The following is a 27,784-nucleotide window of genomic DNA, read 5'->3' as shown; positions in this document are numbered from 1 at the left end:
TGCTGTACTCGCAAAGATCTCATCTACTCTCTACACCAGTGATCCTTGATCATAATTAGAGAACCATTCCTTTAGCGTTAGCACACTGAAGCCAATAGGCAACAAGCAATAATATTATACAATATAAATCCAAGATGTAAGAGTCACACTCACTTTGTTGGAATGACTTAAATTCCTGGGCTCGATCTCAATAAATTGCAAGGAAAATGTTACTTACCCTTTAAGAATCTGTTTGCAGCATGTAGTACTGGAGATTCACATGCTGTGCATGCTCCTGCTCGGATGTGTGCAAGTTGTTTTTCTTCGAAGAAGTCTTTGAGTGACAAAGTATACTGACTCCACCTACTGATGATAATGCGCATGGGCATCAACTCCATTGTTCTCCTGAACGGTGGGTGAGGATGCAATGTGAAGCAAAGCAAAGTACAGAGAGATGTCCGAGCAAAAAGAGGGAAAAGATATAGTCAAGGACACGCAACAGCCACAGGCATCTAGGTAGGAAGGTGGGCACATGTGAACCTACAGAACTACAGGTTATAAATAGATGATTACAAGGTAAGTAACATTTCCCATTCGAGGCATGTGTGGCTGTAGATACACACGCTGTGCATAGACTGCAAAGCAGTCCTCCCAAAAAGCGGCGGCTAGCCTGTAGGTGTTGCAGTGAATTCAAAGAGCCTGCGGTGTACTGCCTGACCAACATTGGCTTCTTGGATGGCCAGCACATCCCGGTAGTAATGATTTGTACAAGTGCGTGGTGTAGACAGTGCTTAATTTGTAAAACAATAAGTGCTGGGGCTCTTACCAGGAGGCCACTGCAGCTTGCACCACACATTGCCCCAACCAACGCTGCCAATAATAGTAGCAACACAACTACTAATCATCGCACTCCCACAAATGTGACAATTTGGACTATTTCAAGCCCCCAAAGATATAAGAAAGGCTTGGCGGCGGGTTATAGTCATTTTTAATGTACATTGAATGTATAATTAACTTTTGTTGTGGTCATCACTAAATTATCCAGACAGCGCCACCTTGTGGCAGACTGTCACAATCCCCGGTGTTGACAATTAAGTGCCGGTGCTGAGCACTGGAAACCACGGGCTCCAATTAAGCACTCGGTGTAGACCAGGTAGTTGCTTTGCATATGTCAACTATTGGAATGTTCCCCAGGAACGCCACAGAGGCTTTTTTTTTAGTGGAGTGGGCTCTAGGAGGAATGGGCAAAGTCCTCTTAGCTTTACCACAGTATGTATGAATGCATCTTACAATCCATCTGGCAATGACTGATTTGAACAGCGCCTTTCCTTTAAACGGTTTGGAGAAAGCAATAAAGAGTTGTTTTGTTTTCCTAAAAGGTTCATTTCTGTCAATATAGTACATGAGGTCTTGTTTTACATCCAAAGCATGAAGAGCCTATTCCACAACAGAGTCAGGTTGTGGGAAGATGACAAAGAGCTCAATGGATTGATTACGGTAGAACTGGGAGAGCACCTTAGGGAGGAATGTGGGGTTAGTACGGAGGACAACCCTATTCTTGGAAGAAAGGTTCTTCTAAGGCTAGTGCCTATAGCTTACTCACACTCCTGAGTGAAGTGATGACTCTATTGTTGGATTGCTTTTTCTACACGGAGGGTGAGGATGTAGATAGAGCTTAGAGATACTGAAAGAAGACCAAGCAATGAAAAAATGAAGGATGTAAGTTGAAAGAAAAAACATGTGCAACATCTAAAGGCTTATGGGGAAGAGGGTGGGCACATGCAGCTCTACAGCACTCTATGCCGCAAACAGATGCTTATGGGGTAAGTAAAATGTTCCGTTTGTGGCATATGTAGTTGAACACATGCTGTGCATAGACTGTAAAGCAGTCCTCCATGACGGAGAATGTTGTAGAAGACTGGTAAAGTGTGCAAAAGACAGCCTGACCAATGTTAGATAGGTGGTGAGCTTAAACATCTACACAGTAATGTTTCATAAACGTCTGGGGGTAGACCATGTAGCTACCTTGCAGATTTCAACTATAGGAATATTACAGAAGAAAGCCACAGAAGCTCTTTTTTTGCGGGCTGAGTGTGGTCTGGGAGGGCTTTTGGCTTAAGTTCAACAGCTCTTTATGTATCGGAGAACCCTGTGTGCTATACTTGCCTTAGATAGAGCATGCAGTTTGTGTAGTTTGGGGAAAAAGACAAAAAGGTACTATACAGCAATGCAAGAGGCCATCATACCTAGGGGGTGCATGACGTTTCTAGCCATTACTAGACGATCTGGCTGAAAAAGAGGTGGCAATATCTGGGATGCTTGTTACCCTTGCTGGACTGGGGAATGCTTTCCCCACTAGTGAGTTGAGTATTATACGGGAGGAAGGGCTGAACTTGCAGGGGCTGGAGATGGGATTTTATTGCATTGAAAGATAAGGGAAGACATTCCCATGGCTACTTCTGAGGTGAGCAGCTACTACTGCAAGACACTTTGTGAACACCCTAGGAGCTGTGCTTTCCCCACTAGTGAGTTGAGTATTATACAGGAGGCAGGGCTGAACTTGCAGGGGCTGTAGATGGGATTTTATAGCATTGAAAGGCAAGGGAAGACATTCACATGGCTACTTCTGAGGTGAGCAGCTACTACTGCAAGACACTTTAAAAACACCCTAGGAGCTGTGGTCACTCAAAAGAGTGGCCCTTTGAAATGATAATGCTGACCACTTACTACAAACCATAGGAGTTCTCACAGTGTTTCAGTTTGTGGAAGTAGGCATCCTTCTGCTCGAGGGTGGTCATAAAGTCACCTTGCTGTAGAAGAGGAATGACATCCTGGAGCATCGTCATGTGGAAGTGCTGTGATAGGATGTACTTGTTGAGGGGCCGGAGATCGAGGATTGGGGATCAGGAAGTACAACATTTTGCCATAGTGTGGGAACGGTACAGGTTCTACAGCCCCTTTGCTGAGTAGTGCATGCATCTCCTTTTGGAGCAGACACTGATATTCTGAGGAGAGTCTTACTCTGTGGGGCAGGGGTGTGTGCCGGGGGTTGTTTGGTAGTGTTTGTGTAAGTTCTAGGCAGTATCCTTCTGCTATAACATCTAGAACCCACTGAACTGAGGTGATTTCTGCAAAACTGGGCAGGATATCCTGCAATATTCCCCGACTAACAAGTTACTTACATAACCTACCAATATATCTTTAAGAGACATAATATTAGTTATAGATTCCTTACCTTAGAATTACCCCCAGGCGTCAGACTGGACAGAGACATTTTTTCGTAGCAGTACCCTTACGCCTAAGTAGGTGCTGTTGGTCGACTCTGCGTTCGTCGTCGGCAGGATGACGTCGCTGCATCTACTTCGACGCCGCCCCTGCGCGCCAACGTCAGTTCTGAAATGACTTTCCACACTAGAAGCGCAGAGCCATACAAGTCACTGACTACTGGTGCACAAAACTGGGCCTTGGAAGGGAGTCTCTATCCATAGAAGTCGGTTCGCAGAACGGGGAGTATGGGTGGGGTGGTAAGGAATCTGTAACTAATGTATGTCTCTTACAGATATATTGTTACCGAAGGTAAGTAACTTGTTCATCTAAAAGAGACTATTAGTACTAGATTCCTTACCTTATAATAGATACCCCAGTAATACCAACCAACCCCGGACATGGATCTGCGAACCAAGTTCACACCAGAAAGTCCTGGAGAACAGAATGACTGAAAAAGCCATCTCTCCCGACTTGGCTCTCCAGGCAGTAATGCCGTGTAAAAGTGTGCAAGGTTGCCCACGTGGTAGCCTGGCAGATGTCAAGTATGAAAACTCCACATCCCAAAGCAGTAGTGGCCACCGTCGCTCTGATAGAGTGGGCGTGCAGTCCTACTGGAGGTTCATTTTTAGTTAAAGAATAGCAGCTCTTAATGCATAGGACAACCCATTGAGAGATGATATGTTTGTGCACTGCCCGACACTTCTTTGCACCCACGTAGAGTTGATCGTCCATCCGGAATTCTTTTAGTGCGGTCAAGGTAGAAAGACAGCGCATGTTTTGGATACTGATGGAGAAGTTTCTCCTCTTCTTTGGAGGGATGCAGAGCCGGAAAGAAGGTAGGCAATGTGATGGTCTGACCTGTGTGGAAAGAGGTAACCACTTTGGGCAGATAAGAAGGCCAAGTACGGAGGACAACTTTGTCCGGATGGACAGAAAGAAAAGAAAGCTTTGAAGATAAGGCCTGAAGCTCACTCACCCTGCAAGCAGAGGTGATGGCAAGCAAAAAAGCAGTTTTCAAAGTAAGGTGTCGAAGAGTAAATTATGTAGTGGCTCAAAGGGAGCACACCTAAGATAAGTGAGAACAAGGTTCAAGTCCTACTGGGGCATTACGAAAAGAGAAGGAGGGAAGAGATGAGTAATGCCCTTCAGAAATCGGTTAACAGTAGGGGACTTGTAAAGAGAAGGCTGATCAGGAAGGCAAAGAAAGGCAGAAATGGTCGAAAGAAAGCCTTTAAGAGTGCCCAGAGCAGAGCCCTGCTGAGCCAAAGAAAGAATGAAGAGGAAAACTTCTGAAAGAGGGGCAGAAAGGGGATCCACTACCTTTGCTCCATCTACAAGCGCATACCGTTTTAGTGGAGGGACGCCTAGCTGCCAAGGTTACATTACAGACTTCAAGAGGAAGGTCGAAATCTGCCAGCTGTCACCACTCAAAATCCACACAAGGAAGTGGAGGCTGGACAGGTTCGGGTGGAGGACCGTCCACTGCTGTTGTGACAGAAGATCCTCCCAAAGAGGCAGTCTAATCAGAGGATCTATGGCCATGCTCAAGAGCTCAGGGTACCAGGCTCGAAGTACCAAGTCCGGGGCTACAAGAATGACTTGGGCCCGGTCACGCTTGATCTTCTTCAGCACTCTGGGTAGAAGTGGTACGGTGGAAAATCATACAGGAGACTGCTACTCCACTCGCAACGAAAAGCGCGCCTAGCGAGTGCCGCCTTGAAAATTCCAACGCGCAGAAACGACTGTCATTGCACGTTCTATTCGGTGGCAAATAGATCTAACCAAGGAAAGAAAGCAATTAACTATGGTGTCCTCCAAAGTCATCTTTTGGGCCACCTTTATTTTTAAAGACATTTTGCAACAAATGAGTAAAATATGTAAAGGTTTCTTCAAAAATTCCTAAAATGTATCTTATTTACATGCAGAACTTTTTCAGCTTCGTAGAAGTAGTATTAGTACATCAGACCACATCAGTGCAAGTATTTGTTTGATGGAATAGTTTTCAAACATGAATTTTAAAACGTTCATGCTTCCACCCACACCGACAATGCCAATAGTGAAAAGAGTTAAGTCAGTTATTTGCACCCTTTGGATAGCCTGCGTTGCTATTCTACGTGGGCAACATTTTTATGAAATCAAATGTTGGAGAAGTTTTCGTACAGCACACATCCTGAAGGTATGTATTTAAAGATCGTACTGTATATATGATAATAAAGAACAAGCATTCGCAAAAACAATAGGTTTCACCTCGGTCAATATTTTTTGTACATGGTGCAGATGATTACAATGAAGATATGAAATAACGGAAAGAGCTGCTGACTATGGGGAGCGAGTTCAAGTCTCAGCATCGGCTCAACAGCCTGTGATTCTGGCCAAATCATGTAATCTCCCCATAAACAAGAGTCTTTGTGCAATATAACTGGTGTTGTTGTAAAGAGCTGAAATACTTTATAGAACCTTTATGTGCTTTTAATAAAAGCTGCCCGTACTGTGAAAAAAATGTGATTGGTACCCTTTTAAGGTGTTACAGTGAGGAGAAGCAGAAGCCTGCAAGGGAGGCAACCCGTGATGGGGAGAGAGGAAAGGTCAGAAAGCGTGGCGGAGGAGGAGGTGCTCGCACTGCACCACTCGGACCACTTGGAAGGCAGACGGTCGCTAGGGAGAGGGGAGACAGTGGCCACAGCTGGTTCCAAATTAGGGGTAGTAGTAACATATAGCAATAATCGGTATTCAGCAGGTATCCTAGACCTTTTGGTCCCTGTGTCACTGCACCATTCACATCATCACCCTGGTGCCTGCAAGGTAATTGCACTTGTGACTGCTTGTTTAGTAATAATATATAGCAATCATCATGTTCAGTGGGTTTCCTAAAGCTGTTGGACCCTGTGCCCCTGCACCAATCAAATCATAAACCTAGTGCCTGCAACGTAACTGCACTTGAGACAGCTTGTTTAGTAGCAAAATATAACAATAATCATTGTTCAGTGGGATATCTTGACCTTCAGACCCCTGTGCCACTGCACCTGCTACACTATTCAAATCATGACCCAAGTGCTTGGGAGGTAAAAGCACCAGACTGCTTGTTTAGTAGTAAAATATAGCAATCATCGGCGTTCAGTGGGTTTCCTAGAGCTTTTGGCCCCGAGTCACTGCACCTGCTGCACCATTCAAATCACAGCCCTAGCGCCTGCAAGTTAACTGCACTTGTGACTGATTGTTTAGCAGTAAAATATACCAATATTTGGTGTTCAGTAGGTTTCCTTGACCTTTTGGCCTCTGTGCCACTGCACCTGCTGTTCTACTCAAATCAGGACCCAAGTGCCTGCCAGGTAACAGCACTTGTGACTGCTTGTTTAGTAGTAAAATATAGCAATAATCTGTGTTCAGTGTAAATTAGTAAGTATGTTTCTTAGTATTGCTTGATTAATTAAAACCATTGTAACTTTAAAACATTATAAAAAATAATTAAAAATTCTATAAAATAAGAACAATGCATCAATTACAAGTTTGAAATCGACTGGTATGGATAAAAACTACCGGCGCGAAATCAAAGTGCATTATAAATCTTAAAGTGCAAAGTGGCAAACCTTTACAAATCTGAACTTTAACGGTATTTAAATAACAGATTCAGTGACAATAACATCATAGGTCTGTTGTAAATTTGCCATCCACAGTTACGGTAGAATTGAAAGGATGCGAACATGGGGGCAAAGAGCATGTCAATGCATAAAGTGCATAATAAGCAAGCCCAATGCTTATCTATCAAAAGTGCCAGCCATATATATAAAATATTTAAGTGCGACCCAGGCGAGTATCACATCGATTCATAAAGTGCATACAAGAAGAACTCTGCACAGACAGAGCAAGTAGGGGATTCCCCAATGCTGCCTTTGCAGTTACCATACCTATAAATCAAATTTCAAATACCCTCCTCCGGCTCAATTGCTGCTTATTGCAGTGCGCACAATTTGTTATATAGATCGATTGTTTGCATGTTGCGCTTGAAGCAGGACAGTCCATAAAACCTTTCAGGAAAAGGGATATATGGTGCAAGACCATGTAGACTGCCGCAAGTGTCCCTTCAACCTTTTTAAGAAACCTCATGAGGCCAGATTCTGCTGCAAATCTCCTGGAGCGAAGCTGGCCAGCACAGCCTGCCTACGTGTGCCGATTCCACTTTGGTTAAACCATGTTTTTAGCAGTAATCTGCGTGCAACCACTAACTTCTTACAGGATCATATTAGGTTCAGCAGATCTTCGACATCGTCACATAAGCAACAACTGGTCAGGTCTGGGTTTCGCTTCCAAGGCAGTTGATGTAATAGATATTGAAGTATGCAGTGTGGAGAAGTGTGGCTCAATGGTTAGAGCGGCAGACCCTGATGCAGAGGTCTAGCCCGGGACCAGGGTTCAATTCCCCGCCTCGGCGGGTCTTGGGCTCAAAATTCCACGGACCTGATAATTCTCGCCTTCGTGCCTATTCTAATCATAGAGTCCCATTCTGCAACTCTGGGCAATAGCTTGCTTAATCTCCACAACGGCCCCCACAACACTAAGGATGCCTGGCCTCCACCCTGGGGGTGCCCAGGAGTGGACGCCTCACAGGGAAAGCCAGGACGGGTTCCACAGCGGTATTCGTACAAGCGCCTTGAGACCCTTGCGGTGAGTAGTGCGCTATACAAGTATCAATTTACAATTTTATGCATAGGCGATATTTCAAAAAGCTCTCATTGACTGAGTGTGAAAATAAGATTATGGAATCGCAGTTCTTCAGTTGTTCTTGTCAAAGCTGTGTTGTCCTTGATCACGGACAGGGACTTCATGGTTTTGTTGACCAGTTGTTTTAAGCCTTCATCTGTGGTGAAAGTTTCCCAAAGACGGTCAATAGGGAGTGGGGAGATAGTGGCCAGAGCTGGTTCCTAGTTTGGGGTAGTAGTAAAATATAGCAATAATCGGTGTTCAGTGGGTTTCCTAGACCCTTTGGCTCCTGTGTCACTGCACCTGCTGCTCCATTCAAATCATGACCCTAGTGCCTGAAAAATACCTGCACTAGCAATATGTGGAATTGTTGCATTAAATGGCAAATTGTTTCCATTTTAAATCATTGCATGCATGAGTAGTTGGTCTTCTAGCTTCTTTTAGGATTTGCATTGCTTCGTCTGGTAGCTTCAAGTATTCAAATTCCAGGACCTCATACGCCTGATTAAGCGACTTGAGGTTGGGATGCAATCACTATAGTTGATGCACACTGAGCAGGTCTGGACATAGAGAAAGCCTTTTGTGTGGATGGGTATCTCAAAGCAGCAAACAGCACCAGGGTTGATATGCCCACGTTTGGGCAAGAAGAATTATTGTAATTTTTGCTTGGCTCATTTTCCACACTTTATAAGAAATAAGTGACAGCAAAGAGAAAATATTCCTAATAAACTGATTGACAGAGGATTGCCTGGGCTCAGAGTACATGCAGGCGACCTTTGGCATTTTTCATTCTGGTATGTTGCAAACAAGTCAATTGTTTTGGGTCCCCAAACTTGGAAGTACTGTTTGATGATCTGAGTGTTTAACTTCCATTCTTCTGATCCATTTTACTGAGATCCGATAAGTCGTAGGTTTCCAACAAGCAAATGCCCATTGCCAAATTTCCTGAGCCAGCCTAGACAAAAGCAATGTGTATGCACCCTGTTATAATTTGATGTTTGCTTGCTTTAAGGAATTATCTGATGTCATTCTACGTGAGGTCATTTTAGAATGTAAGCTTCAGGCAGAGCAGTTTGTCTCAGCCTTGGTACTGACTGGATGTTGATGCTGTTCCTGATTAAAGACTACAAACCTACATCTATGGAGTAATTGTCTTTTTAACAATGGCGACGAGGGAAACTATCTAACTTGATTGGGGACAAGTGGACTACAGCATCAATTCCCCTGCTATTTTTGAATCGGATTTTACTTGGACTTTTACTCGTTTTACTCAGAAGGAATTACTGACGAGTTCTGAATCTCAGACTGACTTTCCTACCACAGCCTTCGTTCAACCTCTTTGCTTTAACGTCGTGTTCAGCATTTTAAGGTAATATTTTACTTTTTTCTGTTTCTCCTCCGTGTTATGCCTGCAACTGACTGTGCATCTTTTGACTCCGGCGAAAGCTCCACTCTCGAGAGGCCCCGTGAGTCAGGCATTGTTGTGCACGTTCGTTCTAACTGGAACGTTTCCTGAATGCCGTGAGGAGAATGCAGAGGCTGTAAGCGTCATCACGCTTTGATTGACCCTGACGCAACGTGACCCTGAGCTTCAGCGTAAGCGCCATCTTGTGTTTACCAGAACCTTATTGAAGGCTATACAAGACAGTCTTCGGCAGTTCCTAACCGGCCGGCATCATTTTTCTTCACATCATTGGCTGTCATCGCAGATCGTATCACTGCCATCGCAGATCTGCTAACTACTATTGCTAACACTTCACCGGTATTTAAAGACCTTTATTTCCATTTGTTTTACATAACTATATATTTTTTTTGTTTTTTTTTTGTTTTACTCGTTTTCCGGAATAACAGACTTATCAAGCCCATGACTGCACCAAGCCCAACAAACATACAGATATAACAGACTTACCTGGATTACAGATACAACAGACTTACTTGGATTACAGATATAACAGACTTACCTGGATTACAGATACTGTACACCAAGTCTACAGACTTTGTTTTTTTCTTCAAAATTTAACAATACAAAGAGTTAATACTTGGAGTCCTAACTACACGCTTTTAACTACACGCTATTTATTATTATCATTATGGCTAGCTCCACTTCTATGTCCCAACCGCCTCCTTTCCTTTCAGAAAAAGGTGATCCAATACTACCTTGGAAAAGATGGAGAAATCTTTTTGATTCTTATATTTTAGCTATTGGGGGTGAAAAGTTTTCTGCTGTCAGAAAACAAGCTATCCTCTTACATAATTTGGGTGTTGAAGGACGCAACATATACGATAGTATGGACTTACTTACAATTGGTAATGGGGAAGGTGAACCTTGTGACGTGTATGAAATGTCAATGATGATATTACAAACTTATTTTGGTCCTCGTATAAATATTGTTTTAGAGCGACATAGGTTTTTCACGAGAACGCAAGGTTCAACCGAACGTGTCAAAGGTTATGTAGCCTCTCTGAAAACCTTAGCACGTACATGTGAATTTGAGGAATTATCCGACTCTCTTGTCAGAGATCAATTAGTGCGTTGCACTAATAGCTCTCGTGTGCAGGAGAAACTTTTATCCAAAAACCCTTCTCTTGATCAAGCTATTAAGATTGTTGAGGGAATGGAAACACTTCATCCTGGGTGAAAGAGATAAAGAGAGGACATGAAGAAAAGAAAGAGTTAGAAAGTGAGATACATGTTGTTCATGATGAGCATTCTCCTGAACAACGTGTGAGTGTAAGTAAAGTTGTGGCTAATGATAAATTTAAAAAATATGATAAGGACATGACGCGCAGTTTTGTCAAACCTCAAGCAAATAGTGATGAAAAAGGTAGTAAAGATTCACTTAAACCTAAGTGCATGAGATGTGGGAGTTTGACACATTTTTCAAGTTATCCACAATGTTACGCAAAAGATGCTGTATGCATGAAATGTGGCATCAAGGGACATTATGCTCGAGTCTGTAAGTCAACAAAAACTTCAGATAAGAAGAATACTGAGGCAGTACGTATGGTTATATCTAGCATCAGGGAAGAAGATGGTATGATAGATGCTGATAAAATTACTATGCCAGAATGTGATATCATGGTCAACAGTTTCAAGTTTGTTGTCTTGGCTGACTCAGGGTCTCCATATACCATGATAGGTAACAAAGAATGGGGTGAGGTTGTTGGCTTAAATGAAACTTTGATTCCACCTGACATAAATCCAGTCGGTTATGCCAAGGGCAGAATTAATGTTCTTGGTTACATAGAAGCCTGTATTAAATTCAAGGACAGGAAGACACTTGGTAAGGTTTATGTGGCTATGAGGGGTGACCACTTATTGGGTTGGAGACATCAGCGTGATTTAGGGATCACACTCAATCCTTCTGCAAAGGACCCAAAGGATCAAGTTATGCTAGTTGATTATGATAGTAATGGCAATATTACCGGCAATCTCAATGGTGTGTATTTCAGAAAATTTCCTGAGGTTTTTTCAGAAAATTTAGGATGTCTCAAAGGATTTGAGCAAAAGATCATTCTAAAAAACAAAGCCATACCTTGTGTTTACAAAGTGAGGAAGGTTCCAAACATGATGATGGACCCTTTGAAACAGGAGTTAGAGAGATTACTAAAATTGGATGTGATTGAGGAGATAGAAGCTTCAGAATGGTTGGCCCCCATTGTTTTGGCCCCTAAGGATGGGGGGGGCCAAGATTAGGATGTTTGTGGATTTGAGGGGGTTAAATCAATGGATTTGGGTTGACAGGCAACCGTTACCTAATATTTCAGAGTCACTTAGTACTCTTAAAGGTGCACGTGTATTCAGTGTTTTGGACTTATCGTCCGCTAATCATCAAATTGTTCTGCACAAGGAATCGCGACATCTTACGTCATTTGTGACACCTTTGGGTGCATACTGTTTCAAAAGGATGCCTTTTGGGTTAGCATCCGCTGCGGCATGTTTTCAGAGGGTCATGAAGAAGGTCTTAGAGGGAATTGGTAACATCATGTTTTTTCAAGATGACATTCTAATTTATGGGAAAGGAGAGATTGAACATAACAGGACATTGTGTGAGGTTTTAGGAAGATTGAAGGAGAAGGGACTAACTGTAAAGAGAGAGATTGGTGTGGAGACTGTCACATATCTTGGCCATGTAATTTCTGGTGCAGGGATACAACCAAAGTTGGAACTTGCAGAGTCTGTTGAGAAAGCCCCGGTACCGAGTGATAAAGACCAGGTGAGGTCATTTCTAGGATTAGCAGAATTTTATGCTAAGTTTGTTCAGGGTTTTGCTAGTGTGTCTCAACCCATTAGGTTATTGCTTAAAAAAGGTGTACATTTTGTATGGACAGAAGATTGCCAAGAAGCTTTTGACAAAATCAAGGAAGAGATTGGGAAAATGCCCACTCTGGGACATTTTGATGTGAATAAAAAAACTATTTTAACAACTGATGCTAGTCTCAGGGGTTTGGGAGCAGTGCTCTCTCAAGCTGTAAATGGTGAACAAAGGACTGTTGCTTTCGCTTCCAGGGCACTCAAACAAGCAGAAGTAAACTATTCCTGCATTGAGAGAGATGCTCTTAGTGTGTTTTGGGCGGTTCAGCACTTTAAGTTTTATCTGTGGGGAATTCCATTCTTAGTGAGGACTGACCATAGACCCCTTGTTCAAATTTTTTCTTGTAGGCACAGTGAACACCTAACACCTAGGATTAAGCGTTGGAGCGAGGGATTGCAAGAGTATAACTTTATTGTGCAATATATTCCTGGGTCAAATAACAAGTCTGCCGATTGTTTGTCGCGTTTGCCACTTGAAGAAAACATTGATGATGTTAAAGAGGATTGTGTATTTTGGGTGGCTGAAAATGCACTGACACAAGATGAGTGGAAGGAAGGCTTAACTAAAGATAAAGTTTTGTCTGAACTCAAAATCTGGATAAGCCAAGGTTGGCCTGACTACAAATCCTTGGATCAAGAGATGAGAACTTATTGGTCTGTTAAAGATGAAATTTCTTTTGTGGGGGATAATTTGCTGAGGGGTTTAAGAGTTATTCCCCCAGTTGAATTTAGAGACAAAATTATAAACACTGCCCACGAGGGTCATCTTGGGAGGAGTCTCACCAAAGCTAGAGTGAGAGAGAGATACTGGTGGCCTACCATGAACCATATGATTGAGAATGTTGTCGAAGATTGTATGCTGTGTGCATCTAATGACAAATCTTATGCAACTAATCGTGCGCCTCTGTCACCAGTAAAAATCCCTGAGATGGTCTGGACTAAGTTAGGACTGGATATTATGGGACCATTTGATCTTTTACCACCAAGTGAGCGTTTTGTTATTTTGTTGGTGGATTACACGTCCAAATGGGTGGTGACTAAGTGTACTTCTTCCGTGAGTGCTAAAGTTGTCATTGAATTTCTCAAGAGTGTGTTCGCTTTTGAAGGTTTACCTAAATGTCTTGTGACAGATAATGGGGTGCAATTTGTTTCAACTGAAATGAAAGATTTTCTAATGAGTCATGGTGTGATTCATCAAAAGACTGCATTATATTCTCCTCAGGCCAATGGCCTAGCGGAGAGAATGAATCGTTTAGTAAAATCCTGCCTTCAGCGTGCTTTACTCACGAAGGTTTCTCTTAAAGAGATCTTGAGAGATACTTTGTGGGCACATAGGACAACACCCAATGCAGTTACCTTGACATCTCCTTTTGAGGCTTTGAGAGGTAGGAAGGCGATCTCAAAGCTGAATCCTGTTTGGATGCCAATAATGGATGGAGAGGCTTTATCAGCTGATACTAAGAGAGACAAATTGTTAAGATATCAGCGTTTGTACAAGACGAGATATGATTCCAAAATGTGTGTGAAGGGGAGGAAGTGGAATGTTGGAGATAAGGTTCTCATAAAAAATCCCAGATATATGATCAAAGGGAAAAGTACCTTCATGGGTCCTTTCACTATTGTCTCCATCAAGAAAAATGTTATAAAAGTTAGCAATGGCTGTGTTTGGAGCATGTCCAGATTAGTCAAATGTTTGGAGAAAAATTCTAGTTTTCAAAACTCTTCTTACAATGATGTTGATGATGTTGAGTCGTTCTCTAATGGCCAATATGCTGGAACTTCTGGTGCTGATTTAACTTCTTCAGATCTTAGTTCCTACCAATCCTCTGGAAGGCAACGTTGTTTACCTTCCAAATTTAAAGATTATATTATGTCTTAATCTGGTTTTCCCTAAGCCCTAGTTATACGGTCTTTACTGTATTTATTCTCACTCTCTTCTTCCTTTTCTCATTCTTTTCATTTTCTAAGTTTCTTTGCTGTGTCGTTCTTCGGTTTATTGGGAAGGGGATGTGTTATAATTTGATGTTTGCTTGCTTTAAGGAATTATCTGATGTCATTCTACGTGAGGTCATTTTAGAATGTAAGCCTCAGGCAGAGAAGTTTGTCTCAGCCTTGGTACTGACTGGATGTTGATGCTGTTCCTGATTAAAGACTACAAACCTACATCTATGGAGTAATTGTCTTTTTAACACACCCGTATTTCTTTTCTGTACCACATAGTATGGATACAGAGGTAGGTTTACTTCAAGTAGAATGCCACCGGGAATTCACCTTCTTGGAAAAAGTAGGATCATTTCCTAGAACATTATCAGCTTGAAACAAAGGGTTTGCAGGACCTACAGATCCAATATGGGTCACAGTGTGCAATCTTTTTTCGGTATAAGAAGCAAATGCATTTAAATATCTGACCCCTCTGATTTAAATCAATGTTTCCAATTCCTCTCTTGCTTAACAAGGAGTGAATTTCTCTCAGCAATAATGGCACATGTTTCTGCGGATGTTTTGCTTTTGTGGGAGTATGTTTGTGGGTATATCCATGAACACAATGGTGTAGCCATGCTGCAATATTTACAACACCCATTTGTCTCATTTTATTGTCCCCCACACATGCCTCTAATGCCTCAACCCTCCTCAAAGGGTTTTTTAAGATCAGGGGAATGGGCAAAGAATCACTAATTGGATGCCGTGGAAGCTCCTCATGAATTTAAGCCTCTGCTTCAGTTGTTAGTGTTTCGTCAAAACCTTCTCTCTAATAGGACTGGTTATGAGTAGTTTACTAAAAGTATTGAGTACCTTGTATGCCAGTCTACCGGGATGAATTGTTGCTAAAAGGGTGAAGTATCTTGGTAGGCCTGTCTAATGGAATGGGTTCTTTATTGAGTTTTTGGTGATGTTAAAAATGAATGCAGTTGCCAAAATGTGATCATTCACCTACCAGGGTGAATGCTCTTCCTAATCTTTTCTAGAGTTTCATCAGCATATACGTCAAATAATTAACATATTGAATGGTAAATCTAATGGGTAGAACTGTTCCCAAGGACAAAATAAGGAAATACATAGCAAGGTAATATGGCAGGATGCCATACCTGCTGAATAAAAAGAGCATTGTATAACTGCGTCTAAAATTATTTTTCCCTCACCAACAATTTCCTCTCTTCTCTTTTGATGTTTTTCTCGGATTTGTTAGAGGAGTTCTTCCATTTTCTCCTACTGGAAACTGTCATAATACCTGAGGAGTGCCAAGGAGCTCGCAATACGCCACAAGGTTGTACAGTACACTGACACCCGCTTCCCCGCTGTCTCAATGTGTTTGCTTTCTTCGTCTGGAGGAGGCTCTTCAGTGGCACCGTGGTTGAAGGATCCTGTTGCAGCAGTGTAGAGCAACACATAATCATATGGAAAACTACCTATTTTAAAAGCAGAGTCTGTGTTACAGCTTCATATTTAGGCTTGAAGTGTAATACAAGGCGTCTTACTAGATGTTGAACAATTTCTGCTGAGTTCTTTAAGACTGTCTTTATCAAACCATGTTCTCTCTGTCTTAAACAATGTTTCCATGAGAAACAAATGCTCCCTGTGTTCGATGGCCGTGTTTAACACATCATACTGGATTACTGCATGATATGTAGAAGTTTCATCTGGAGCCAGTGCCCTTAAGAGATATTTCTCTAGAAGTCATTTATCGTATGACTCCACTAAGTATTTGTTCTGTGCATTTCAGAACGTCACAAGGTTGGCCCAGATCCTCTTCTTCTCTTAGGTCTATCATGTGGTGGCACAGATGGAAAATATGGAGTGGTGCCCTGTGTTGCAACTGGACAGAAGGTAGTCTGTATGGTTCGGTGGCATTAGTGTGTTTAAGATTTTGCAAAACAATGGTACTCCTTGGTATCAATCAATCAATCAATGCAATATTAACCAAACATTACTGACCATCACATTTGTTTACTACCACAAACGATGTTTATCAACAAATAGGCGGGGAAACAAAAGTGCTTGTACCAAACAACTTATGAATTGATAAAAGTCCATTGGTCATAATGGCAGAGCCTTTTGTTTGCTACTTATTACTATCAACAACATTTCGACCCTATTTCTGGGTACGAGGGTCTCATCAGGATCTTACGATGTAGGTATATCTGAATGGCGCCAGAATCCTGTATAGGATTAGTATGACTGGGTCTAATATGGTGGGATGACAGAAATTGGTGCTCACCCTAGTGTGAAATAAATAAATACTAACTCAGAAGGTATATTTCATTACCCCCGAGTGGAAATGATCCGCAATAAAGAGTCTGGTTAAGGTGCAGTGAATCGCCAAAGGTAACTGCTTTCAAGGGCCCTTGTGTTGAGGAAATAATGCCAGCAATCTGATAGTGCAGGGCGGGCAAGACGGAGCAAAACTTCCTCCCGGCATGATAAAAAAATAACGTGGTAGAAATGACGGTCACTGTCAATCAGGAAATTGTTGCATAAAAAGTATGAATGTGATAAAGGAATCTATTGAGTAATGGAACCTCCTCAAATATAATTTTACTTTCATTCCTATCTTGACTCAAGGTAGACGAGTGTGATGAAGGACTGGGTCATGTTTGTGGGCCAAAACACATCTTAAAATTGTGCCACAACATGCCTAGTGTTCAGTTCATTTTTTATTTCAAACCTGGACTCTCAACTGCATCCTCACATGATACTGTTCCCTCACACTCTTTTACGTGTCGAAGCTGTGTCTGCTGCAAAGCACTACGGAAGGCTTCTAATCAGATGTTGCCTATTAAGGCTGATCTTCGTTTAGTATCAAGATATTTTTCAGAGCAACAATTTGTTGTGTTTCAACCTGTGAAGGCAGAATAATCTAATTGTATGCCTTAATGCAAGTATTTTATGAACACGCCAATGCTCATGTATGCTTTAATATGTACTGATAAGTTGCAAAGGATGTCTTTGCCAATATCAAGGCTTCAATAGAACCTTTTAAATTTACAGTATTGTTGATGGAACTGGTGACAAGTCCAACAAAAGAACTGTGACCCAGCTTTCCTTAAAGCACCCCAGAGCAGAATTATCCAGACAAAAAACACATGGAGCCAATAAAAGGTATATTCATAAGGGATGCTTGTACATACACAAAAGTCTGTAGCATGCATTCATATTTGTTGTTGGATCACAGCACTAGTGCCCAGAGCACGACCCCACAATCAATGTTGTCCACACTGACTATCAATACGTGCTAAGCAGCATTCAGACAGATTGTTTCTGTGAATGCATTCCTAAATTCTGGAATGGCTGCCAAGATTTCATTGGCCATATTGCACAATGCTTGCTTATAGCACCCTAAAAGATACAACATATTCATGGTCTTCAACACCAAGCGTTTACCGAAGGCATCCAAGCGCTTTGACTTCCTGTCTAGCGGGGCTGTGGGGAATAATACATTAAGGTTGACCATCCTGATGGAGGCCAGAACCACCAGTCTTTCAAGGGTTAGTGCTGGTCAGAAAATCCAGGAGCAGACATTTGGCACCTCACTACAGGCAGACTTATCGGCGGGCTGAGCAAGGATTAAACCACGTCATCACCAATGTTTAAGAAAACAGAACCATTAAAAGGCAGCAAGGGCTCTAAAGATTCACCTTGGTTTCATAGTGGGTTGGATGAATGTCAAGCACATCTGGGATTTCCACCATGAAGGAGAAGAATGGTGCTATAATTAACCGACACAGATCGTGCTATAATTGTCCAAATAATAATGTTGGAATTCCCATTGTCTACTTATGCCATGACAACCTCTGCTGTCCAACGACTAAAAGGGAATGTGGGGTACCAAAGGACTCTGTAGGGCACTCAAAAATGACTTGAGAAGTTGGTGGATGGCTGCAGTGGATCAACTCCACAGCGCACCACGGGTATCTTCTCCAGAAGGAGTTTAAAAATGTGATGGAAATCCCCAGGTGGTGAAAATCGGAGGCATGTAGGTTGCATTATTTTTTCTTTTACATGGGAATTCCCCTTAAATAAAAACAAGCTAAAACTGTGTCCACAGGGACATAAGGTACTAATGGGCAGAACATAATTACTTATGATTGCCTTCATAGCCATTTTTTATTTCTGAATATGAAAATTCGCTCTCTGGTACAAAAATATACATAAAGAACTAGATCACAGAAAAGCAATTATCCTAAAAGCAATGAGAAAATAAGCTGGAGCACAAGACAGCAATCAATTATTGATGCATTAGGATATGGCCATCCATATCGTATGCTGAAACCCAGAGTGGGCAATGGTACTTTATTTTTCACACTCTTAAAAATGGCATTCTGTGTAGGCAAAATCTACCAAATAAAAAAACTTTCTATTGTAGGGACTAAGAAACGTACAAGGGAACAGGAACTATTACACTGACCTCAAAATGTACAAACAAAATCATAATATATGTAAAGCAGTAGTAAATCAAATAAGCCTTGGCATGTTTTAGAAAATGTGCAAAAATAAACTGATGGTAAAATACTAGTTGGACTGAAAGACTTACTTTAACAATATTGTTCTAGCATCCTTTTCGGCATTCTCGTCACCCAATACATCAAATTTATTGGTCAGGGTGAGAGAAACCTCAGTCTTTGCTAACATCTCCTTGCTTGTATCACTTGTATTTCCTGGTCCTTCCCCTAGAGGAGGAAAATGAAGTATCAAAAGTGAGATTTTAAAAGCACACAATGCAAACTGTGAACAGATTACCTGTAGAATTAGTGCATGCGTGACATATCAGATTGTAAAGAGGCAAAAAAATGCAGTACAGCGATAGATCAGAGAATTATTTTAAGTTTCATAGATAATAGCTAGCAATATTAAATTTTTCTGGCAATTTGGTTTTTCATTTCCGTTATCAAATTAGTGCTACTGCTTTGTACATAGGTATGAACTACAACTATACATACCTGTTTAAAAATCGATGCCTTTCCAGCCCTGATTATTTGCAAAACAATACGTAGTTCATCACCAGGTATGTATCACGATTGAATGCAACTCCTTTTGCCTGATTCACAAATTCTGATAGCAGGGTTCAAAATATGCTTCAAGTTTAGTCTATCAGGAAGAAATGTGCCTCAGTTGCTGATCTAGGAATCTGCATACTTAGGCCCTGATTACAAATAGCAGCGAACCCGGTTTTGTCTGTGAACTCGGGTAAGTGCCAGACATGGTAACATCTATCTACGATTAGTAGCAGTTAAAAAAAATGTAGTAGTGCACTTCCAGATCAGGTAAACTGCATTTAACTCTTCATTCCGGTGGTTGAAACTCAGAATCGGAGGCTATTATGCACCCATTAATAATTGCATTCTGTTGTAGCTATTACATTTGCTTCTGTGATCTGCAGCTGCTCTGTAAACACTTGCCTTCAGCAGGTCTTCAACAATCATGTAATTCTGGGAAAATCACGTAATATACTTATGTTGCAAATTGTAAATACATGCAATGGCATTATATAATGTGAAGAGGAGTACTGAAATATGCAAAACTCTCTGATAAAGAACGATGGGTCTGTTGATTCCATTTTGCACACCATATCGCGCTGGTCACCGCGCTGCCTATTTTAACGCTACCTTTTGGATATTTTGTTTAGTTTGTGTTTGTTAGCCCTTGCTTTTAACGCGGGCCCCTTACTTGCATATTAATTGGCTCCCGCACCGCTGGTTTGGCGGATTTGGTTCACCGGTGGTGGAGGGAACTTTGGGCGCCATATTGGAGTGGTGCCGAGGCGTAGGGGACGCCAGCTGCGAGCGCTCTAGCGCTCTGTACAGCCAGAGGGACGCCTACTTAAAGCTTCCTTGGGAGCGCAGCGGTATCGCGCAGCGGTCGTGCCTTCTCTGTGCCGGAGTCGTGCCAGAGTCCTGCCCGTCTGCGCCCGTCAGCGTCCCGGAGGCCTCCGAGGCGACGGACAGGACTGGGCTTTTTGTTTGCACTTTGTTTGTATATGTGTGCATCATGCTCCATTACTCGGGTTCGGAGCTTCGCTCTTGGCAACAGACTAATGGCTCCTGCCGTACGGTATTCCCTGCGCGCCACAAGGGTAAGAGTCGCTGCCCTGAGTGTGGCTGGCGCCCGCAGAAACATCTGGCCTGTGCACCACAGAAGGCGGCAGTCAGCGTCAAACATCTGGGCTTACTGCTTAATACTAGATCTCTCGGCCGGCATGCTCTGGATATCTTTGACCTGTTGGAGTCAGAAAAACCATTGTTTCTGATGCTCACCGAGACGTGGCTCGGCGAGTCATCCAACCCAGATATTGCCACAGCTATCCCGCCTGATTATAACATCTTCAGGCAGGATAGACTGAAGGGGCGTGGAGGTGGGGTGGCATTGATAGTAAACAAAAGTGCCACCTGCACCATCATTCCCTCTGACGTGATTAAGGATTGCGAATCCCTCGCCTTTTCTATTGTTCTATCACCACACCAATCTGTGAAAGGTCTCCTCGTTTATCGACCTCCAGGGCCCACAGGCTCTTTCTTCGAAGAGTTCCAGTCGGTAACCTCATCTCTGTTACTTACGTCAGAGCATTGTATAGTCGCCGGGGACTTTAATGTCCACATGGACGTTGAAATGGATGCCGACGCGATTAAAATGCTGGATGTCACAGCCCCTCTGGGCCTGGTGCCCTATCACGTTGGGCCGACCCATGAGAAGGGACACACCCTGGACCTGACTTTCTCTACGACCCCTATAGAGATGCTTGCTCCTATCCAGGTGCTTTGGTCTGATCACAGGCTGGTTAAATTTTTTCTTTTTGAAGTCAGGAAGCCTTCCGGTGCCCCCCGGCAAGCTTCCCAGGGATTCAGGGCACTCCACCGGGTCACTCCGGAACTACCGGCACAGTCTTGTGCGGACCATCCCTGCACTCTGACTGGGGATCTAGATGAGGATGGTGAGCGGCTGCAGGCCTGGCTCTTAGAGAGGCTAAATGATCTTGCTCCTGTGAGACCTCCTCGCAAACTTGACAAAGGTGCATCCGCCCCATGGTTTACGGAAGCGTTGGCGGCTTCACGTCGACAATGCAAGGTAGCGGAAAGAGCATGGCGCGTGAAATACGACCAGACAGCGAAACTTGCTTACAGGTCCTTGGCGAAAGCTTATCATCGTGATATCCTTTCTGAGAAGAAGGCTTATTTCGCGAGAAAAATCGAAGCTGCCTCCAATTCCTGTAAGGAGCTCTTTGCCATTGTGTGGGAGTTTACGACGTCATGCGCTGCGTCGACTCAGACTCCCCCTCCTGCGCCTTGGGTCAGGGCGATCGCGGACTTTTTTTACCTCTAAGATCCAATCGATCTAGGACTCTTTCCCTGTGCAGGAGCCTGAGGCGCCCTGCCGGGCGGAGAATGCCGCTGTTACCTTGCCCAGTGCAGGTGTGGCCTTGGCAGTCTTTCCTCCTCTCTCTATGACCGCTTCATTTGATCTGATGGCTTGTCTTAAATCAGGTTCTCCCCGGGATGCCTGCCCCGCCAAGTTTTTGGCAAAAATGGCAGTTATCATTAACCCATATGTGAACCCCCTGCTGAACTGTTCTCTTTCACAGGGTGTGGTTCCCCAGTCTTGGAAGCAGGCGATGATTATCCCCCTGCTCAAAAAGCCCGGTTTGGATGCGGAGGTGATGGCGAATTACAGGCCTATCTCGCTCCTGCCTGCTTTCGCGAAGATCATTGAAAAGCATGTGCACAAGGTGCTTGCCGATTACCTGGAGTACCATGACCTACTGCACCCCACTCAATCGGGTTTCCGCACCAATCTTAGCACCGAAACAGCTCTCCTGGAAGTTTCGGAGGCGATTAAGGAGGTGCTGGATTCGGGTGGCAGGGCAATGCTGATGATGTTAGATCTGTCGGCGGCCTTCGACACCGTCCCCCATGAGGGTCTACTTGCAAGACTCTCAGAGATTGGTCTCAGGGGGACGGTGCTCCAGTGGTTCCGTTCGTTCCTGGCAGGCCGTCGACAAACGGTCTGGGCCTCTGCTTGCCCCGCCGAGATGTCGCCATTGGGTGTCGGAGTTCCTCAGGGCTCAGTATTGAGCCCAACTCTATTTAACATCTTCATGACTCCTCTGGCGGCTCTGGCGGAGTCTTTCGGGCTCAGATCGTTTCCTACGCCGATGACACCCAGCTCCTCTTCACCTGTGAGAGGGGTGCGGATTTCGATGGAGGTAGGATCCAGGGTTGCCTTGAGGCTGTATTTCAATGGTTCCAACATAACAGCCTCAAGTGCAACTCGGATAAATCTGAGGTCCTCTTTTTCGGGTGCAGTTCGGATCCGGACTGGAAAGTGTGGTGGCCAGAGAACATGTTTCCACCAGCAAGTTCGTCCCAGGTGGCAAAAAACCTCGGGATTAAGATTGACAACGGCCTCACACTGCGCTCACAGATAATTGGCCTCACGGGCACCTGCTTTGGCCTGCTCCGGATGCTGCGTAAGTTTCTCCCTTTGTTATCGGAGGAACACAGGAAGATCACAGTGCAGGCGATAATTGGCTCGAGAATTGACTATTCTAACATTCTCTATCTCGGCCTGCCAGAATATCTGCTTCAACGGTTACAGGTGGTCCAGAATTCGGCAGCACGGGCCATCTTTGGACTATCTCGCCGTGCTAGAGCCTCGGGCCTCCTGGAGGCACTGCACTGGCTTCCTGCCCGGAAGCGGATAATTTTTAAGACCTTGACTCTGGCACATAAAGCTCTGCACGCCTCCGGAGCGAAATACCTCCAAAAAAGGCTGACCTTCTACCATGCAGCCAGGCCGCTGAGGTCAGAATCCTTGTTTCTTGCTGCAGTGCCTCGTGTTAAGAGGGCACGCATTGGAGGCCGCTCTTTTAGACTGCTGGCGCCCCAGTTGTGGAATAAGCTGCCAGTGGCCCTGCGCAGCACTTCAAACTTGTTGGCTTTTAGGAAGGGGCTCAAAACCTGGCTTTTTACTTCTTAGTTTTTTCCTGGGCTCTGTTGTTTTTTTTTTTGTCTTTTATCTGTTTTTTTCTTGTTATGTTATGAGATCGGTGTGCAAATCAAAGCGCCGGGACACTCTTTGAGTAGCTGTGCGCTATATAAAACCCAGTATAACATAACATAACATAACATAAAAACAACCCCTGTCTCCAAGACCACACAAGTACTGTGCTTTGTTGCATCACAGCTAGGCTTATACTATATAATTGGCAATATATACTAGATACTTTAAACTTAGACAAAATGTGATTATGTTTATTACACAGCATAATATAATTAATGCTGTTCGGTGGTTCAAGCTTTCTCTCGTTATTTGGTTAGGTTGATTATGCAGAGAATGGGTTGTTACTGAAGTTTCTCAGGGAACCTATTGATTGATCTGTCTGACTATGCTCCCTCATGTACTACTCTTTGTAAAGCGCTCTGATATCTGCGAAGATCTTGTTCGCGCTATATAAAACTTTCTAAATAAATAAATAAATAAATGTGTCTATACCTTGAAATATCTGCGAGAAGTGCCTAGAAACAATATAGCTACTACAGTTCGCTATGTTAAATCGGTAACACAACAAAGAGGAATGAAAGCCAAGCAGATGTTTTCAGGACATGAAATCTAAATTACAGAATGGTGAAAAGTATCACCTCCAGGGAACGAGCATTTTTCTACTTTTCAGCAGTCACGAGGGTAGAGAACAACTCACCTATGAGGGCCTCTATCGTAGGCACTTCCCCCAGGTCATCCAGAAGCTCGTGGATTGGATCATTGTGTTCTGGTGCAATAGCATCCTGATGATCTAAGAGGAGCTGGAACAAAATTAGCATCGTTCAGACAATGCTCGCATTAACTTCAATGAAGCTAGGATACAATGCAGCGAGCGGCAAGTCTACGAAGATGTGTTACATCCGAACACTCAGGCGAGTGTACATTGTACAAGCTGTCAGGTACTTTCACAATGGCAACCAGCCGACAAGGCTAGATCAGGCTCTCAGATAAGACAAGCATTTAGGAGGGTACTCACTGTGTGCGTGTTGACGATTTCTCCAATAGAAATGTAGATGATTGGTTTGGTGAGTGTAACTAAGTCTGAATATTCATCCACATTAAACTTATCTTCAGGTTCTGGAACGTCACAAGCTGCCAGAAAAAAGCGCCTGTGGAAAAAAAGGATATTTGTACTTAATGACAATCAACTGTGCATTTGAATAATTCTTCATAAGTTAAATAGGGAGTCATAGAGGGAGTGCTAAAACGAGAAATGGCACAATGTTGTACCGCATGTAAAAGTGATTGATAAACATTCTGGCAGACATGTGTATGAGTGCCATGACTGACATTAGATCATGCCAGCAAAGTGATGCCCCCATGCTCTGTCAGTTGGGAGCTCAAATTGCCAGGCGGACTACCTCAACATGACTAAAGGGTAATATTTGTGCAAACTGTGTTTGGCACTCCATTTGTCCCTACCCTGATCTACTCTTATGCAGTGTGGACCTGATTTCTGCTGCTTTTTTGCTAGTATGCATTACAGGTCGGTAGGACAAAGGATGCCGTATAGTGTACTGAAATGCTTTTTTTCGCTCGCCTCCCCTCATTCAATGCTGTAGACCCATGTTACTCCTGCTGTGCTTCGAGTCAGATCATCAGCTGCCTTGTCTAAAGCACACCATAAAAAGTAAAACTCTCTCTTTCGCTGTGCCTTCTCTCTCACTTAGATCTGTCAGGTGTTTCAAAAATCAGCTAGAGAACATACATTGAGACTTTGCAGCCTTCAATAATCAGTGTAAGGGCTGGTTTTGTGCTTTTTGCAAAACACTGGATACTTATGGAGTGCCAGAAGAAAACACTATAGATGACATACTGAAAGCAAACAAGTCACAATCATATTTCAGCAAATAACTTCAGAGGACATAAACCCATAAGACGAATCACACTGGAAGAACAGCACTATGTTCCATTACAAAGCGATTCTCATTAAAAACCCTATTTAATAACTCATGTTTCATGAATGAAGATATAGAATGTAGGCTAGAGGAGAGTTTATATAAGATGACTTCGCATGCCAGAGGGGCTAAGAGTTTTTGACTATTTAATTGAACACAAATATCCCACTTCACCTGTAATGTGGCATATTTGTGCTCAATTAGGTAGTCCCAGCATAAACATTTGAGGCAGATATTACTGAAGCACTTTCAGCTAAATGGATAGCCCTTAGCTCTCGGATGACAGTTCTAGCGTGAGTATTTCGGAAAGAGCTTCATATATGTTACAATCCGTGGGATAGCACTCTATTTACAAAGCAAGCCTTGGATTCCTTGCGTCACAACCAAGTAGCTAACGCTGTGCAATCTAATGCAGTGATCTGGTTCTATTCCATACAAAATGTCCTTGAAATCGGAAACATTCACAAAATAGCATCTAGTTAACTGAGGTATTTGTAGCAATGACCTAGGTCAAATGAGCACTTAAGTGCTTCACTGCAAGGATTTGTATTGTAACAAGAGCCTCTCAAACATGGTTGTTGTAGACATCGAGCAGCGCTTTGGTACAACCTACCCATGAATATCAAAGCAGCTCCCACGTTACTGAGCTTTAACTTGTTAAAACGTAGCCTTTTAATGCCTAGCCGCCTTCGTTTCCTCAACACTGTAAACACCCCAACTCAGCGCCAAGACACCTTTGGGTAATTGTGCACTTTAGAAGTTTCTGTAACATAACATGACATAACCTAACAGCGAAGACCAGTTACATTTGGACGCTTGGAAAAATCATGAGGTGATGAAACACGGACAGTACTGACCAACAAAACTGACATGTTTAGATTACACGTGTTTACAATTTGAGATTTGCCCAGAATCCGTTTTGGAATTGAGGAATCCAGAAGAGAGCACGGATTTCAAGTTTCCAAGGTCTGCAACTCAGCCAATGGCACCTATTTACCCAAAGGGATGCCTTGGTACTCCATCCACAGAGACTGATAGAGACACAAAAGAGACAGACAGAAGCATGGAGAGAGGTAAAATGTTATTCAAAACAACCAGTTCTCTTAGCAGAAGAGACTAACCTGGGAACAGAATCAGAGAATGGATGTAAGAGAATGATTGGAAGTTGAGGGTGGTATGCACCTTTCATCAATGGTGACAAACAATGCAAGGACACATGAGTTGTGAGACTAGAAAACGTTTTCTGTTTTCATACACTCATAGGGAACTAGCACAGACACAAGGAAGATATTGAACATACATTTAGAGAAAGACACAAATTTCGCTATCAGCACATTAAGGTTTGGCACACTTTGTGGCATCCATGTACAAACCCCTCTGCTACAGATCTTCACAGACTCACCTATTTCTAGTTGCCTGGGATCACTTAACAGAATGAGTGGCCAAGTGTGTTAAGACTGGATTCACAAAAGGTGGTGGCAAATTATGCGCTAACCTTTTGCTAATCCAATTAGATTTTGAGACTAGACCTATGTCCCAATAGGCCAGTTTGCAAAATCACCATTTGGAATGGGCCACAATCTGAGCTACCTTATGAATACTGATTGAGTAGGTTGCAAACTTCAACTTATTCCGATAAGGTGCCATTACACAGATCATGGTCTGCTGGGTTCATGGTCTGCCGGACAATGCATCTCTGCACCTTAGCCCCACAGCCTAAGGCTGAGCCTACCTAATGGTGCAACCTTGCCCCAGAGACCCTCACGAATCGAGTCCCCCTGTGGGTTCCGACTGACTTATCTCGAAATCCCCACTTGCAGCCTTTTTCTGTTACATGTTTTCTTCATAGACTTCAGTGTGTGCTTCGCCCATAGGATAACATTACTGCGTTCGAGGCGCAGGTCTCAAACCTGACAGCTGTATTTCTGAAAATGACTAACCTGCAAAGTACTTACGTAGACTCCTAGATCTTGGGGTCTAAACTAATATAAAAATCTATGTTACTTTTCGAAATTGGTGTCGGATTTCCTTATTGAGTGACTCTGTGTGTGCAACAAATGCCTAACACTTACCTCTGATAAGCTTAAGGCTGCTCGACTACACAAGGAGTAGTTTCTGTCCTGTAACTCCAGTTCTGTAGTAGGGGTATCTCTGTTATAGTCATAATCTAGTGAATAGTCCCGCTCATGTGCGTGGACCCCGGCAATCAAAAATAATCTCTTAAGTTGTCAAAATAATGCAGAAACTGCAAGACACTTAAGAGAGAATTTAAAGACAAATAATGCAGCCTATATCCACAGGCTACACTGTCCAGTACTTCAACTAGAAATTCCACCAAAAATCACCACACACAGCCCAGCCTGCTAGTTTCTACCATAGAGAAACCTGCCTCCCCCAGTCAAAGACTCAGGAATGATAGAGAGGAAGGTAGGGACAGACAAGCCCCATAGGCTGCCATTATGTGGCTTAAATAGGATACTGTGCCTTTAAGAGAACTTTCCAGACTTCTCCCAGTATCCCAGAATGCATAGCAGGTCCAACTTACTTTCAGTTCTTTTTGAAGGCGTATAAAACGCCAGACCTGCAGCATTGTTTACAT

At 43.1% G+C, this 27,784-nt stretch overlaps 1 protein-coding gene across 1 annotated transcript in view; it reads right to left on the bottom strand.

Annotated features, from left to right (window-relative positions):
* The window catches only part of IQGAP1 (IQ motif containing GTPase activating protein 1), a 446,185-nt gene that overhangs the window by 44,581 nt on the left and 373,820 nt on the right, over window positions 1–27,784 (bottom strand). The window contains exons 30-32 of the mRNA XM_086958211.1: window positions 24,264–24,396; window positions 23,946–24,048; window positions 18,789–18,924 (exon numbers count right to left, since the gene is read on the bottom strand). Coding sequence (XP_086814337.1) covers window positions 18,789–18,924; window positions 23,946–24,048; window positions 24,264–24,396 — 372 coding nt within the window. The remainder of the gene's footprint in view (window positions 1–18,788; window positions 18,925–23,945; window positions 24,049–24,263; window positions 24,397–27,784) is intronic.

Source organism: Lissotriton vulgaris, chromosome 2_1, assembly GCF_964263255.1.
Source record: "Lissotriton vulgaris chromosome 2_1, aLisVul1.2, whole genome shotgun sequence".
Lineage (NCBI taxonomy): Eukaryota > Metazoa > Chordata > Amphibia > Caudata > Salamandridae > Lissotriton > Lissotriton vulgaris.
The sequence above is the reverse complement of the archived record's forward strand: the minus strand, read 5'-3'. Positions and strand labels throughout refer to the sequence as shown.